This window comes from Salmo salar, chromosome ssa28 (assembly GCF_905237065.1).
Source record: "Salmo salar chromosome ssa28, Ssal_v3.1, whole genome shotgun sequence".
Classification (NCBI taxonomy): domain Eukaryota; kingdom Metazoa; phylum Chordata; class Actinopteri; order Salmoniformes; family Salmonidae; genus Salmo; species Salmo salar.
In genome coordinates, this window is record NC_059469.1 from 36,924,053 (window position 1) to 36,939,636 (window position 15,584).

A 15,584-nucleotide genomic window follows, 5' to 3' on the forward strand; every position below is an offset into this window, starting at 1 on the left:
CTGTCATCTTTACCTCTACAGTGGTGTAGCCTGTCTGTCTGTCATCTTTACCTCTACAGTGGTGTAGCCTGTCTGTCTGTCATCTTTACCTCTACAGTGCTGTATAAAATCAAATCAAATCAAATCAAATGTATTTATATAGCCCTTCGTACATCAGCTGATATCTCAAAGTGCTGTACAGAAACCCAGTCAAAAACCCCAAACAGCAAGCAATGCAGGTGTAGAAGCACGGTGGCTAGGAAAAACTCCCTAGAAAGGCCAGAACCTAGGAAGAAACCTAGAGAGGAACCAGGCTATGAGGGGTGGGCCAGTCCTCTTCTGGCTGTGCCGGGTGGAGATTATAACAGAACATGGCCAAGATGTTCAAATGTTCATAAATGACCAGCATGGTCAAATAATAATAATCACAGTTGTCGAGGGTGCAACAGGTCAGCACCTCAAGAGTAAATGTCAGTTGGCTTTTCATAGCCGACCAGTGAGAGTATCTCTACCGCTCCTGCTGTCTCTAGAGAGTTGAAAACAGCAGGTCTGGGACAGGTAGCACGTCCGGTGAACAGGTCAGGGTTCCATAGCCGCAGGCAGAACAGTTGAAACTGGAGCAGCAGCACGGCCAGGTGGACTGGGGACAGCAAGGAGTCATCATGTCAGGTAGTCCTGAGGCATGGTCCTAGGGCTCAGGTCTTCCGAGAGAGAGAAAGAAAGAAAGAGAGAAAGAGAGTATTAGAGAGAGCATACTTAAATTCACACAGGACACCGGATAAGACAGGAGAAATACTCCAGATATAACAGACTGACCCTAGCCCCCCGACACATAAACTACCGCAGCATAAATACTGGAGGTTGAGACAGGAGGGGTCTGGAGACACTGTGGCCCCATCCGATGATACCCCAGGGCCAAACAGGAAGGATATAACCCCACCCACTTTGCCAAAGCACAGCCCCCACACCACTAGAGGGAAAACTTCAACCACCAACTTACCATCCTGAGACAAGGCCGAGTATAGCCCACAAAGATCTCCGCCACGGCACAACCCGGGGGGGGGCGCCAACCCAGACAGGAAGACCACGTCAGTGACTCAACCCACTTAAGTGACGCACCCCTCCTAGGGACGGCATGGAAGAACACCAATAAGCCAGTGACTCAGCCCCTGTAATAGGGTTAGAGGCAGAGAATCCCAGTGGAGAGAGGGGAACCGGCCAGGCAGAGACAGCAAGGGCGGTTCGTTGCTCCAGAGCCTTTCCGTTCACCTTCACACTCCTGGGCCAGACAACACTCAATCATAGGACCCATTGAAGAGATGAGTCTTCAGTAAAGACTTAAAGGTTGAGACCGAGTCTGCATCTCTCACATGGGTAGGCAGACCATTCCATAAAAATGGAGCTCTATAGGCGAAAGCCCTGCCTCCAGCTGTTTGCTTAGAAATTCCAGGGACAATTAGGAGGCCTACGTCTTGTGACCGTAGCGTACGTGTAGGTATGTACGGCAGGACCAAATTGGAAAGATAAGTAGGAGCAAGCCCATGTAATGCTTTGTAGGTTAGCAGTAAAACCTTGAAATCAGCCCTTGCCTTAACAGGAAGCCAGTGTAGGGAGGCTAACACTGGAGTAATATGATCACATTCTTTGGTTCTAGTCAGGATTCTAGCAGCCGTATTTAGCACTAACTGAAGTTTATTTAGTGCTTTATCTGGGTAGCCGGAAAGTAGAGCATTGCAGTAGTCCAACCTAGAAGTAACAAAATCATGGATTAATTTTTCTGCATCATTTGTGGACAGAAAGTTTCTGATTTTCGCAATGTTACGTAGATGGAAAAATGCTGCCCTTGAAACAGTCTTGATATGTTCTTCAAAAGAGAGATCAGGGTCCAGAGTAACGCCGAGGTCCTTCACGGTTTTATTTGAGACGACTGTACAACCATCCAGATTAATTGTCAGATTCAACAGAAGATCTCTTTGTTTCTTGGGACCTAGAACAAGCATCTCTGTTTTGTCCGAGTTTAAAAGTAGAAAGTATGCAGCCATCCACTTCCTTATGTCTGAAACACAGGCTTCTAGCGAGGGCAATTTTGGGGCTTCACCATGTTTCATTGAAATGTACAGCTGTGTGTCATCTGCATAGCAGTGTTATTTAACATTATGTTTTCGAATGACATCCCGAAGAGGTAAAATATGTAGTGAAAACAATAGTGGTCCTAAAACGGAACCTTGAGGAACACCGAAATTTACAGTTGATTTGTCAGAGGACAAACCATTCACAGAGACAAACTGATATCTTTCCGACAGATAAGATCTAAACCAGGCCAGAACATGTCCATGTAGACCAATTTGGGTTTCCAATCTCTCCAAAAGAATGTGGTGATCGATGGTATCAAAAGCAGCACTAAGATCTAGGAGCACGAGGACAGACGCAGAACCTCGGTCTGACGTCATTAAAAGGTCATTTACCACCTTCACAAGTGCAGTCTCAGTGCTATGATGGGGTCTAAAACCAGACTGAAGTGTTTCGTGTACATTGTTTGTCTTCAGGAAGGCAGTGAGTTGCTGCACAACAGCTTTTTCAAAATTTTTTTGAGAGGAATGGAAGATTCGATAAAGACCGATAGTTTTTTATATTTTCTGGGTCAAGGTTTGGCTTTTTCAAGAGAGGCTTTATTACTGCCACTTTTAGTGAGTTTGGTACACATCCGGTGGATAGAGAGCCGTTTATTATGTTCAACATAGGAGGGCCAAGCACAGGAAGCAGCTCTTTCAGTAGTTTAGTTGGAATAGGGTCCAGTATGCAGCTTGAAGGTTTAGAGGCCATGATTATTTTCATCATTGTGTCAAGAGATATAGTACTAAAACACTTTAGTATCTCCCTTGATCCTAGGTCCTGGCAGAGTTGTGCAGACTCAGGACAACGGAGCTTTGGAGGAATACGCAGATTTAAAGAGGAGTCCGTAATTTGCTTTCTAATGATCATGATCTTTTCCTCAAAGAAGTTCATGAATTTATTACTGCTGAAGTGAAAGCCATCATCTCTTGGGGAATGCTGCTTTTTAGTTAACTTTGCAACAGTATCAAAAATAAATTTCGGATTGTTCTTATTTTCCTCAATTAAGTTGGAAAAATAGGATGATCGAGCAGCAGTGAGGGCTCTTCGATACTGTACGGTACTGTCTTTCCAAGCTAGTCGGAAGACTTCCAGTTTGGTGTGGCGCCATTTCCGTTCCAATTTTCTGGAAGCTTGCTTCAGAGCTCGTGTATTTTCTGTATACCAGGGAGCTAGTTTCTTATGACAAATGTTTTTAGTTTTTAGGGGTGCAACTGCATCTAAGATATTGCGCAAAGTTAAATTGAGTTCCTCAGGTGGTTAACTGATTTTTGTCCTCTGACGTCCTTGGGTAGTCAGAGGGAGTCTGGATGGGCATCAAGGAATCTTTGGGTTGTCTGAGAATTTATAGCACAACTTTTGATGCTCCTTGGTTGGGGTCTGAGCAGATTATTTGTTGCGATTGCAAACGTAATAAAATGGTGGTCCGATAGTCCAGGATTATGAGGAAAAACATTAAGATCCACAACATTTATTCCACGGGACAAAACTTGGTCCAGAGTATGACTGTGGCAGTGAGTAGGTCCAGAGACATGTTGGACAAAACCCACTGAGTCGATGATGGCTCCGAAAGCCTTTTGGAGTGGGTCTGTGGACTTTTCCATGTGAATATTAAAGTCACCAAAAATTTGAATATTATCTGCTATGACTACAATGTCCGATAGGAATTCAGGGAACTCAGTGAGGAACGCTGCATATGGCCCAGGAGGCCTGTAAACAGTAGCTATAAAAAGTGATTGAGTAGGCTGCATAGATTTTATGACTAGAAGCTCAAAAAACAAAAACGTCGTTGTTGTTTTTTTGTAAATTCAAATTTGCTATCGTAAATGTTAGCAACACCTCCACCTTTGCGGGATGCACGGGGGATATGGTCACTAGTGTAACCAGGAGGTGAGGCCTCATTTAACACAGTAAATTCATCAGGCTTAAGCCATGTTTCAGTCAGGCCAATCACATCAAGATTATGATCAGTGATTAGTTCATTGACTATAACTGCCTTGGAAGTGAGGGATCTAACAGTAAGTAACCCAATTTTGAGATGTGAGGTATCACGATCTCTTTCAATAATGACAGGAATGGAGGAGGTCTTTATTCTAGTGAGATTGCTAAGGCAAACACCGCCATGTTTAGTTTTGCCCAACCTTGGTCGAGGCACAGACACGGTCTCAATGGGGATAGCTGAGCTGACTACACTGACTGTGCTAGTGGCAGACTCCACTAAGCTGGCAGGCTGGCTAACAGCCTGCTGCCTGGCCTGCACCCTTTTTCATTGTGGAGCTAGAGGAGTTAGAGCCCTGTCTATGTTCGTAGATAAGATGAGAGCACCCCTCCAGCTAGGATGGAGTCCATCACTTCTCACTGTAGCCTGTCATCTTTACCTCTACAGTGGTGTAGCTTGTCTGTCTGTCATCTTTACCTCTAGTGGTGTAGCCTGTCTGTTATCTTTACAGTGCTGTAGCCTGTCTTATCTTTACAGTGCTGTAGCCTGTCTGTTATCTTTACAGTGCTGTAGCCTGTCTGTTATCTTTACAGTGCTGTAGCCTGTCTGTTATCTTTACAGTGCTGTAGCCTGTCTGTTATCTTTACAGTGCTGTAGCCTGTCTGTTATCTTTACAGTGCTGTAGCCTGTCTGTTATCTTTACAGTGCTGTAGCCTGTCTGTTATCTTTACAGTGCTGTAGCCTGTCTGTTATCTTTACAGTGCTGTAGCCTGTCTGTTATCTTTACAGTGCTGTAGCCTGTCTGTTATCTTTACAGTGCTGTAGCCTGTCTTATCTTTACAGTGCTGTAGCCTGTCTGTTATCTTTACAGTGCTGTAGCCTGTCTGTTATCTTTACAGTGCTGTAGCCTGTCTTATCTTTACAGTGCTGTAGCCTGTCTGTTATCTTTACAGTGCTGTATGTGCCATTGTGTCATTTCCTAATGAGGCCTTTGGATTTTGAAGGTTAAGGACACCGAAATGTAATTTGGGTAACTATCCCTTTACACCCCTTTCCTCCTCTCCTGGGGTCCCGAAGCACTCAGAAAATCTGCCGGTTAAGATAGTAGTCGACTGTGCTGTAATACATCACTTGCTGACTCAGGCCTATATCTCTAATTCTGAGCCGATACTAACTGCCAAACCCAGAGTTCTGACAGATGAATATCTTCCTCATTAATTTTTTTTAAAGTGTGAAGACCATGATTGTCAGGCTTCTTATATCACCTCAACAAAAAAAAAAACACACCTTTGCAGAGAAAGCAAAAAGCATGAGAACACCTTGTCCCTGCCGGATGAACGGCCATAACAATGACGTCCGTCCAGGGAACAGAGCTCTGGATGTCACAAGTCTTCTCTCTCTCTTTCCCCCCCTCCTCTCTCTCTATCAACAGCTGCCTTTGCCTTTATTTTTCACTTCATAATTTTTGCTTATTCGGATGCAATTAAAAATATTCTATGAGTAAGTGAAAAAGCAATACAGTGACTGCTGAGGGGATTTCAGAGTATAAAACACGTCATGACGTTGGCCTCTTTGAGTACAGGGAGGACAGTTGACCCCCTCCCCCCTTTGCACCATCCCCCAACCTACCTTCCCCCACCCAGTCCCTGTGTGAAGGAGTGGTAAAATTCCAGGAGAGTCTCTGGCCACATGGCCCATAGAGAGACACAGGAAATTCTTCCAACTCACAGAATTGGGGAGCCAAGCGACATTTGTGTTCTGGAGAAGGTATGGAAGACTGGTGAAGAATCCAGCTACGAACTGGCCCGCTTGGTACAATTTTGTGATACTCAGAAGAGACGATATAGCCATATTACCATAAAACGGTTTATATAATAGCCTCAGCCTTGAGACTTGCATCCACATGGTTGTATAGAATGTATTAATAAGGATAAAGCTATTTGTAATACATTGAGATGCTATGTACTGATGTTAATGTGATAGAATTATATTTCTGTACCAAGCTTAACTCAGTCATCGGCACGCCCCCAGGGACACAGACAGTACCAGGTGTCATGTGACATGTTCACTATAAAACCATAGCCTGATCTACTTTCTTCAGACCCCGGCCTCCACTCCATTGCGAGTTGGCCAATAGGTTTGACCATCCAAGTACTCTACTGAAAGTGAACTATACCACGTGGTTAACATTTAGACTATTGATACCGACAGAATAAGAACAAGTCTTTGATATAATTTACTTAGCTGCAGACTAATAATTAATATCATTGAACGCGAAGACCAACGAAACATCCATTCTAACCGAGAGAGAGAAAACTCTCCATCAGAACGACGCTCCAACAAGGATCCCGACTACACACTGAGCGTAAATATATATTGATTGCAATTGTTCTCAAATGAGTGAGCGTTCATGTGCAAAGGATTAGCATGTCAATTGTTAATATTAATGAACTGTGTACCTCCTCAGCTGAACATTTTATGACCCATTGTTCTACAAGACACCAGCCCTGCCTGTTTTAGACCACTAGGGCACATTACTCTACCAATTCTTTGTGACCATAATTACTGTTTGTATACTTTATGTGATTACTTAGTTTAGTAAATAAATGATTTTAAGACAATTGATGTATCGATGACTCTTAGTAAAGACTGGGTTCGTGCAGATACAACAATTTACGACGTTTGGAATGAGACTGGACTAGAGGTAAAATACACCATTTAAACCAGAAGATAATCGGCCTATACCATAATAGAATATAATATTATAGTACAGGAAAGTTATATTAGGAAAATTATAGCTTTGTAATCTGAATATTCTCCTTGGTGCCCCGATCTCCTAGTTAATTACAATTAAACGATTAATCAGTTTAATCGCGTGATAATAATTACAGGGAGTTAATTGATAAACATGTCTTCAGTTTAATGGTACCCCAAAGACACGACACACAGATGGTGACAATACTTGATGGCGTGGTTAGAATATAGTTTGTTCCTGAAGTTATCCTCAGACACTGGAATAATTTGTAAGAATAGCAGTGTTTTTATTAAACCACCTTGTTAGCAGTACAGTATTATACATGAATAGCAGTCAAACGGTTCGGTTAAATCAACAAAACAAAAAAAATGGGACTTCCTGTGATACAACATGAAGTGTATTTAGATGAATTTAGTAAATAAAATGATGTTCACGGCCTGAAGCCAAAAGAGCAGTTTGTAACGATGTCTTAGCCCAGATACTACTCTGATTGGCTGATTGAACAGGGCGCTATAATCTACATTCCACCATGTATCGTCAACATGTTTAGCACCACAATAGGACTGGTTGTCCCCAGTAAGACATTCATTCTGCACAACAAAAAACGCCTCGTGTTTATTTTTTTTTACATGAATATCGTTGACATGTACATCTTCAGAGGAGCACATTACCAAAATGTTCTGGACTGAGAATAAACATACTTGGTCCAAAAATGATAGTGTTAAATCATACAAATGAAAGAAATAAATCACATAATGTGCAACATTAAATACATAGAAATAAAAATCGAATATAAATTAAAGTGATAAATGAAGGCTAATATGAAAACTAAAACTGATATCTACCTAACCGATATTAAGAAGAAAACAACCACAACATTACACCAACAAAATGGATTATTTCATTTCCCCGTTACCACACAAGAGCAGCAGGGATAACATCCTCGCTGTGGAACAGAGAAGTCAACTCATTTAGCCGTCCGGAGTTTTCTCTTGATGATGAGATGGTCCCCCTCTCGCTCGTCTGAACTTCCACCGATGATCTGAGACAGAGGTCAACAGTTCAGGAGAATGAACAGGATCTGAAGCACTTACACATTTCTAACATACCAATTACAAGGGGGGGAGAGAGATATATATTACATCCTGCAAAATATATAACGATAAAAATCATGTAATTCAAAAAAGGTTTTGACAATATGTTCATTCAATAGAGAATTGCATCAGAAAAAAAACAATAGTCCAAACCCTGTCTCTCTACACACACACACACACACACACACACACATATATATATATTTTTCAAAAGTTAGACGATTTACTCAGAGAATTTAAATTAAAGAGAATGTAACATCATCATGGTCAGAAAGTGGTCGCTGTTCAATAGAACTCCGTCACTGCTCCGTGGGCAGAACGGCGCTAACTTCCAACGTCAACAGACAAGCTAGCGGCTGCAGGTTAGTGTGTGATATGGGCTTTCCCCTAAATAATATCCCCAGAATAAAAAAAAAAAAAAAATGGAGCTTATATACTGGGTATACATTAATTACCAAAAGTTAGACTAAATTTCAAGATATACCCTACCCGACAAAAAAAATAAAACGTTTTCTAGTTTCCATTGTGAATTTCCGAGTCTTCCCCTTTAAATCGCCATGGAAACGGCCCCTCTCAACATTGATTGACCGGGGTTAGAGGAATAAAAATACCCGGATCTGGAGTTGAACATGACGAGGGTATCAAGTTGATTTTGATTGGTCCAAAGAGCGGAAATGCCCCCACCTCCTAACGCTGAAATAAGGAAGAGTTTACAGCCAAGAGCAGCACAATGTAAAGTACAAATTAACGTTCTTATTTCATCAACACGGTCATCTAAAAAAAGTGTGTTTAAAGTTGTAATATTGTAGAGAACAATCTAATGATTCATTGAATGTGATTCATAATGACATAGGGCACAAATAAAAACAGGTGAAGACGTTGATTTAGTAGCACCCTCTTGAATTGACCCCGTACTTCACTACATTCTAGAGCAGTGAATGAACCATCTATTAACATTTCATACAAAACGGATGACGTCCCGATTTTGGCATCGCGAGTGCTACTTTTAAAACAAGTGGCTGAAATTACACACACACACAAAACCTTTATAACGTATCCATAAGGTTGACCTATATTGTAACGACCCTGGGTTTATAAGCGAGGATATCGACTCTGCCGCACGAGCACGCTTTTGCGGCACAGTCGATAGCGCGCTGGACTTCGGGCTAGAACGTCGAAGGTCCGAGACCTGCTCCCTGCCCGTTTCATTACAATATTTACAACTGAAGTTAAAAATCAACACGTATGTCTTGCATGACACCCATCATATAAATGGGAATCCTTACCCATAGAACAAGGCATCAGACCTGAACTGATAGGGTTGTCTACGTGACTATACCTTGCTTTGTGGTTACACACACCTGACACAACTGGGATAAAAACATATCCAAAAATTAAATACTTTGATCAAGCACCCTGGGTGGTGAATAACTGTAAACAGGAAGCCCTACTGTCCCAATAAATCGGTGTTGGCCCAGGTTTGGAGCAGTCACATATCGTATGGATGTATAAACATACAGCTAGGGATTTATTACAATACCTTCTACAACGATTTGTTGATCCAGTGCTAAATAAATGAAAAGTTAAACAAAATTGGACTACTTCTCTGTCAGGTTTTGGTTGAGTATTAACAAAATCAGAATGGATAAAGCCCATTAAAACCACGTACAATTCATTTGTAGCCATCCTAAGGTCCTGTACTACCGATAAAACATATTTAAAACGTCTATTATTCAGAATTTTTCTTTTTTTATAGAAAATGATAAACATTGTGCTATGATGTTGTGGCCATGACGCCCAAGCCTAACCATGTCGCCCAAGCCTAACCATGTCGCCCAACCATGTCGCCCAACCATGACGCCCAACCATGACGCCTAACCATGACGCCTAACCATGACGCCCAAGCCTAACCATGTCGCCTAACCATGTCGCCTAACCATGTCGCCTAACCATGTCGCCCAACCATGTCGCCTAACCATGTCGCCCAAGCCCAACCATGTCGCCTAACCATGACGCCTAACCATGTCGCCTAACCATGTCGCCCAAGCCTAACCATGACGCCTAACCATGTCGCCTAACCATGTCGCCTAACCATGTCGCCTAACCATGTCGCCCAAGCCTAACCATGACGCCTAACCATGTCGCCTAACCATGTCGCCTAACCATGTCGCCCAAGCCTAACCATGTCGCCCAACCATGTCGCCCAAGCCCAACCATGACACCCACGCCCAACCATGACGCCTAACCATGTCGCCTAACCATGACGCCCAAGCCTAACCATGTCGCCCAACGATGTCGCCCAAGCCCAACCATGTCGCCCAAGCCTAACCATGTCGCCCAAGCCTAACCATGTCGCCCAAGCCCAACCATGTCGCCCAACCATGTCGCCCAACCATGTCGCCCAACCATGTCGCCTAACCATGTCGCCTAACCATGTCGCCCAAGCCCAACCATGTCGCCCAACCATGTCGCCCAAGCCTAACCATGTCGCCCAACCATGTCGCCCAAGCCCAACCATGTCGCCCAACCATGTCGCCCAAGCCCAACCATGTCGCCCAAGCCCAACCATGTCGCCCAACCCCAACCATGTCGCCCAACCATGTCGCCCAAGCCCAACCATGTCGCCCAAGCCCAACCATGTCGCCCCAAGCCCAACCATGACGCCTAACCATGTCGCCCAAGCCTAACCATGTCGCCCAAGCCTAACCATGTCCCCCAAGCCCAACCATGTCGCCTAACCATGTCGCCCAACCATGTCGCCCAAGACCAACCATGACGCCCAACCATGTCGCCTAACCATGACGCCTAACCATGACGCCTAACCATGTCGCCCAAGCCCAACCATGACGCCTAACCATGACGCCTAACCATGTCGCCTAACCATGTCGCCCAAGCCCAACCATGTCGCCCAAGCCTAACCATGACGCCCAACCATGTCGCCTAACCATGTCGCCCAACCATGTCGCCTAACCATGTCGCCTAACCATGACGCCCAAGCCCAACCATGTCGCCTAACCATGTCGCCTAACCATGACGCCTAACCATGACGCCCAAGCCCAACCATGTCGCCTAACCATGTCGCCTAACCATGTCGCCCAAGCCCAACCATGTCGCCTAACCATGTCGCCTAACCATGACGCCCAAGCCCAACCATGTCGCCTAACCATGACGCCCAAGCCCAACCATGTCGCCCAAGCCCAACCATGTCGCCCAAGCCCAACCATGTCGCCTAACCATGACGCCCAACCATGACGCCCAACCATGTCGCCCAACCATGTCGCCCAAGCCTAACCATGTCGCCCAAGCCTAACCATGTCGCCCAAGCCTAACCATGTCGCCCAAGCCTAACCATGTCGCCCAAGCCTAACCATGTCGCCCAAGCCTAACCATGTCGCCCAAGCCTAACCATGTCGCCCAAGCCTAACCATGTCGCCCAAGCCTAACCATGTCGCCTAACCATGTCGCCTAACCATGTCGCCTAACCATGTCGCCCAAGCCTAACCATGTCGCCCAAGCCTAACCATGTCGCCCAAGCCTAACCATGTCGCCCAAGCCTAACCATGTCGCCCAAGCCTAACCATGTCGCCCAAGCCTAACCATGTCGCCCAAGCCTAACCATGTCGCCTAACCATGACGCCTAACCATGACGCCCAAGCCTAACCATGACGCCCAAGCCTAACCATGACGCCCAAGCCTAACCATGACGCCTAACCATGTCGCCCAAGCCTAACCATGACGCCTAACCATGTCGCCCAAGCCTAACCATGACGCCTAACCATGTCGCCCAAGCCTAACCATGTCGCCTAACCATGTCGCCCAAGCCCAACCATGTCGCCCAAGCCCAACCATGACACCCACGCCCAACCATGACGCCTAACCATGTCGCCCAACCATGACGCCTAACCATGACGCCCAAGCCTAACCATGTCGCCCAACGATGTCGCCCAAGCCCAACCATGACGCCCAAGCCCAACCATGTCGCCTTACCATGTCGCCCAAGCCCAACCATGTCGCCCAAGCCTAACCATGTCGCCTTACCATGTCGCCCAAGCCCAACCATGTCGCCCAAGCCTAACCATGTCGCCCAAGCCTAACCATGTCGCCCAAGCCCAACCATGTCGCCCAACCATGTCGCCTAACCATGTCGCCCAACCATGTCGCCCAAGCCCAACCATGTCGCCCAACCATGTCGCCCAAGCCCAACCATGTCGACCAACCATGTCGCCCAAGCCCAACCATGTCGCCCCAAGCCCAACCATGTCGCCCCAAGCCCAACCATGTCGCCCAACCATGTCGCCCAAGCCCAACCATGTCGCCCCAAGCCCAACCATGTCGCCCCAAGCCCAACCATGTCGCCTAACCATGACGCCTAACCATGTCGCCCAAGCCCAACCATGTCACCCAAGCCTAACCATGTCACCCAAGCCTAACCATGACGCCTAACCATGTCGCCCAAGCCTAACCATGTCGCCTAACCATGTCCCCCAAGCCCAACCATGTCGCCTAACCATGTCGCCCAACCATGTCGCCCAAGCCCAACCATGTCGCCCAAGCCCAACCATGTCGCCTAACCATGTCGCCTAACCATGTCGCCCAAGCCCAACCATGTCGCCTAACCATGTCGCCTAACCATGACGCCTAACCATGACGCCCAAGCCTAACCATGACGCCTAACCATGACGCCCAAGCCTAACCATGTCGCCCAACGATGTCGCCCAAGCCCAACCATGTCGCCCAAGCCCAACCATGTCGCCCAAGCCTAACCATGTCGCCTAACCATGACGCCTAACCATGACGCCTAACCATGACGCCCAAGCCTAACCATGTCGCCTAACCATGTTGCCCAAGCCCAACCATGTCGCCCAAGCCCAACCATGTCGCCCAAGCCCAACCATGTCGCCTAACCATGTCGCCCAACCATGTCGCCTAACCATGTCGCCCAACCATGTCGCCCAACCATGTCGCCCAACCATGTCGCCCAAGCCCAACCATGTCGCCTAACCATGACGCCCAAGCCTAACCATGTCGCCCAAGCCTAACCATGTCGCCCAAGCCTAACCATGTCGCCTAACCATGTCGCCCAAGCCCAACCATGTCGCCCAAGCCTAACCATGACGCCTAACCATGACGCCTAACCATGTCGCCTAACCATGTCGCCCAAGCCCAACCATGTCGCCTAACCATGTCGCCTAACCATGACGCCCAAGCCCAACCATGTCGCCTAACCATGTCGCCTAACCATGACGCCCAAGCCCAACCATGTCGCCTAACCATGTCGCCTAACCATGACGCCCAAGCCCAACCATGTCGCCCAAGCCCAACCATGTCGCCCAAGCCCAACCATGTCGCCCAACCATGTCGCCCAACCATGTCGCCCAACCATGCGCCCAACCATGTCGCCCAAGCCTAACCATGTCGCCCAAGCCTAACCATGTCGCCCAAGCCTAACCATGTCGCCCAAGCCTAACCATGTCGCCCAAGCCAAACCATGACGCCCAAGCCAAACCATGACGCCCAAGCCCAACCATGTCGCCTAACCATGACGCCCAACCATGTCGCCCAACCATGTCGCCCAACCATGTCGCCCAAGCCTAACCATGTCGCCCAAGCCTAACCATGACGCCCAAGCCTAACCATGTCGCCTAACCATGACGCCCAAGCCTAACCATGTCGCCCAAGCCTAACCATGTCGCCTAACCATGTCGCCTAACCATGACGCCCAAGCCTAACCATGTCGCCCAAGCCTAACCATGTCGCCTAACCATGACGCCCAAGCCTAACCATGTCGCCTAACCATGACGCCTAACCATGTCGCCCAAGCCCAACCATGACGCCCAACCATGACGCCCAAGCCCAACCATGACGCCCAAGCCTAACCATGACGCCTAACCATGTCGCCCAAGCCTAACCATGTCGCCCAACCATGTCGCCTAACCATGACGCCCAACCATGTCGCCCAAGCCTAACCATGTCGCCCAAGCCTAACCATGTCGCCCAAGCCTAACCATGTCGCCCAAGCCTAACCATGTCGCCTAACCATGACGCCCAAGCCTAACCATGTCGCCCAAGCCTAACCATGACGCCTAACCATGACGCCCAAGCCTAACCATGACGCCTAACCATGTCGCCCAAGCCCAACCATGTCGCCTAACCATGTCGCCCAAGCCCAACCATGTCGCCTAACCATGTCGCCCAAGCCCAACCATGACACCCACGCCCAACCATGACGCCTAACCATGACGCCTAACCATGACGCCCAAGCCTAACCATGTCGCCCAACGATGTCGCCCAAGCCCAACCATGACGCCCAAGCCCAACCATGACGCCCAAGCCCAACCATGTCGCCTTACCATGTCGCCCAAGCCTAACCATGTCGCCCAAGCCCAACCATGTCGCCCAACCATGTCGCCCAACCATGTCGCCTAACCATGTCGCCCAAGCCCAACCATGTCGCCCAACCCCAACCATGTCGCCCAACCATGTCGCCCAAGCCCAACCATGTCGCCTAACCATGTCGCCCAACCATGTCGCCCAACCATGTCGCCCAACCATGTCGCCCAAGCCCAACCATGTCGCCTAACCATGTCGCCTAACCATGTCGCCTAACCATGTCGCCTAACCATGTCGCCCAACCATGTCGCCTAACCATGTCGCCTAACCATGTCGCCCCAAGCCCAACCATGTCGCCCCAAGCCCAACCATGTCGCCCAAGCCTAACCATGACGCCTAACCATGACGCCTAACCATGTCGCCTAACCATGTCGCCCAAGCCCAACCATGTCGCCTAACCATGTCGCCTAACCATGACGCCCAAGCCCAACCATGTCGCCTAACCATGTCGCCTAACCATGACGCCCAAGCCCAACCATGTCGCCTAACCATGTCGCCTAACCATGACGCCCAAGCCCAACCATGTCGCCCAAGCCCAACCATGTCGCCCAAGCCCAACCATGTCGCCCAAGCCCAACCATGTCGCCCAAGCCCAACCATGTCGCCCAACCATGTCGCCCAACCATGTCGCCCAACCATGTCGCCCAACCATGTCGCCCAAGCCTAACCATGTCGCCCAAGCCTAACCATGTCGCCCAAGCCTAACCATGTCGCCCAAGCCAAACCATGACGCCCAAGCCAAACCATGACGCCCAAGCCCAACCATGTCGCCTAACCATGACGCCCAACCATGTCGCCCAACCATGTCGCCCAAGCCTAACCATGTCGCCCAAGCCTAACCATGTCGCCCAAGCCTAACCATGACGCCCAAGCCTAACCATGTCGCCTAACCATGACGCCCAAGCCTAACCATGTCGCCCAAGCCTAACCATGTCGCCTAACCATGTCGCCTAACCATGACGCCCAAGCCTAACCATGTCGCCCAAGCCTAACCATGTCGCCTAACCATGACGCCCAAGCCTAACCATGTCGCCTAACCATGACGCCTAACCATGTCGCCCAAGCCCAACCATGACGCCCAACCATGACGCCCAAGCCCAACCATGACGCCCAAGCCTAACCATGACGCCTAACCATGTCGCCCAAGCCTAACCATGTCGCCCAACCATGTCGCCTAACCATGACGCCCAACCATGTCGCCCAAGCCTAACCATGTCGCCCAAGCCTAACCATGTCGCCCAAGCCTAACCATGTCGCCCAAGCCTAACCATGTCGCCTAACCATGACGCCCAAGCCTAACCATGTCGCCCAAGCC

At 48.2% G+C, this 15,584-nt stretch overlaps 1 protein-coding gene across 7 annotated transcripts in view; it reads right to left on the reverse strand.

Annotated features, from left to right (window-relative positions):
- Positions 1 to 659: 659 nt before the first annotated feature.
- LOC106589940 (kinesin-like protein KIF20B) overlaps positions 660 to 15,584 on the reverse strand; it is a 60,368-nt gene continuing 45,443 nt past the window's right edge. For 6 of the 7 annotated variants that reach the window (XM_045710183.1, XM_014180394.2, XM_014180393.2 and 3 more), the window contains one exon: positions 7,048 to 7,827. In XM_045710183.1, the coding sequence (XP_045566139.1) occupies positions 7,753 to 7,827 (75 nt within the window). In that variant the 3' untranslated portion in view covers positions 7,048 to 7,752. Of the gene's footprint in view, positions 681 to 7,047; positions 7,828 to 15,584 lie in introns of those variants that run through there. The other variant, XM_014180397.2, reaches the window with a different exon arrangement.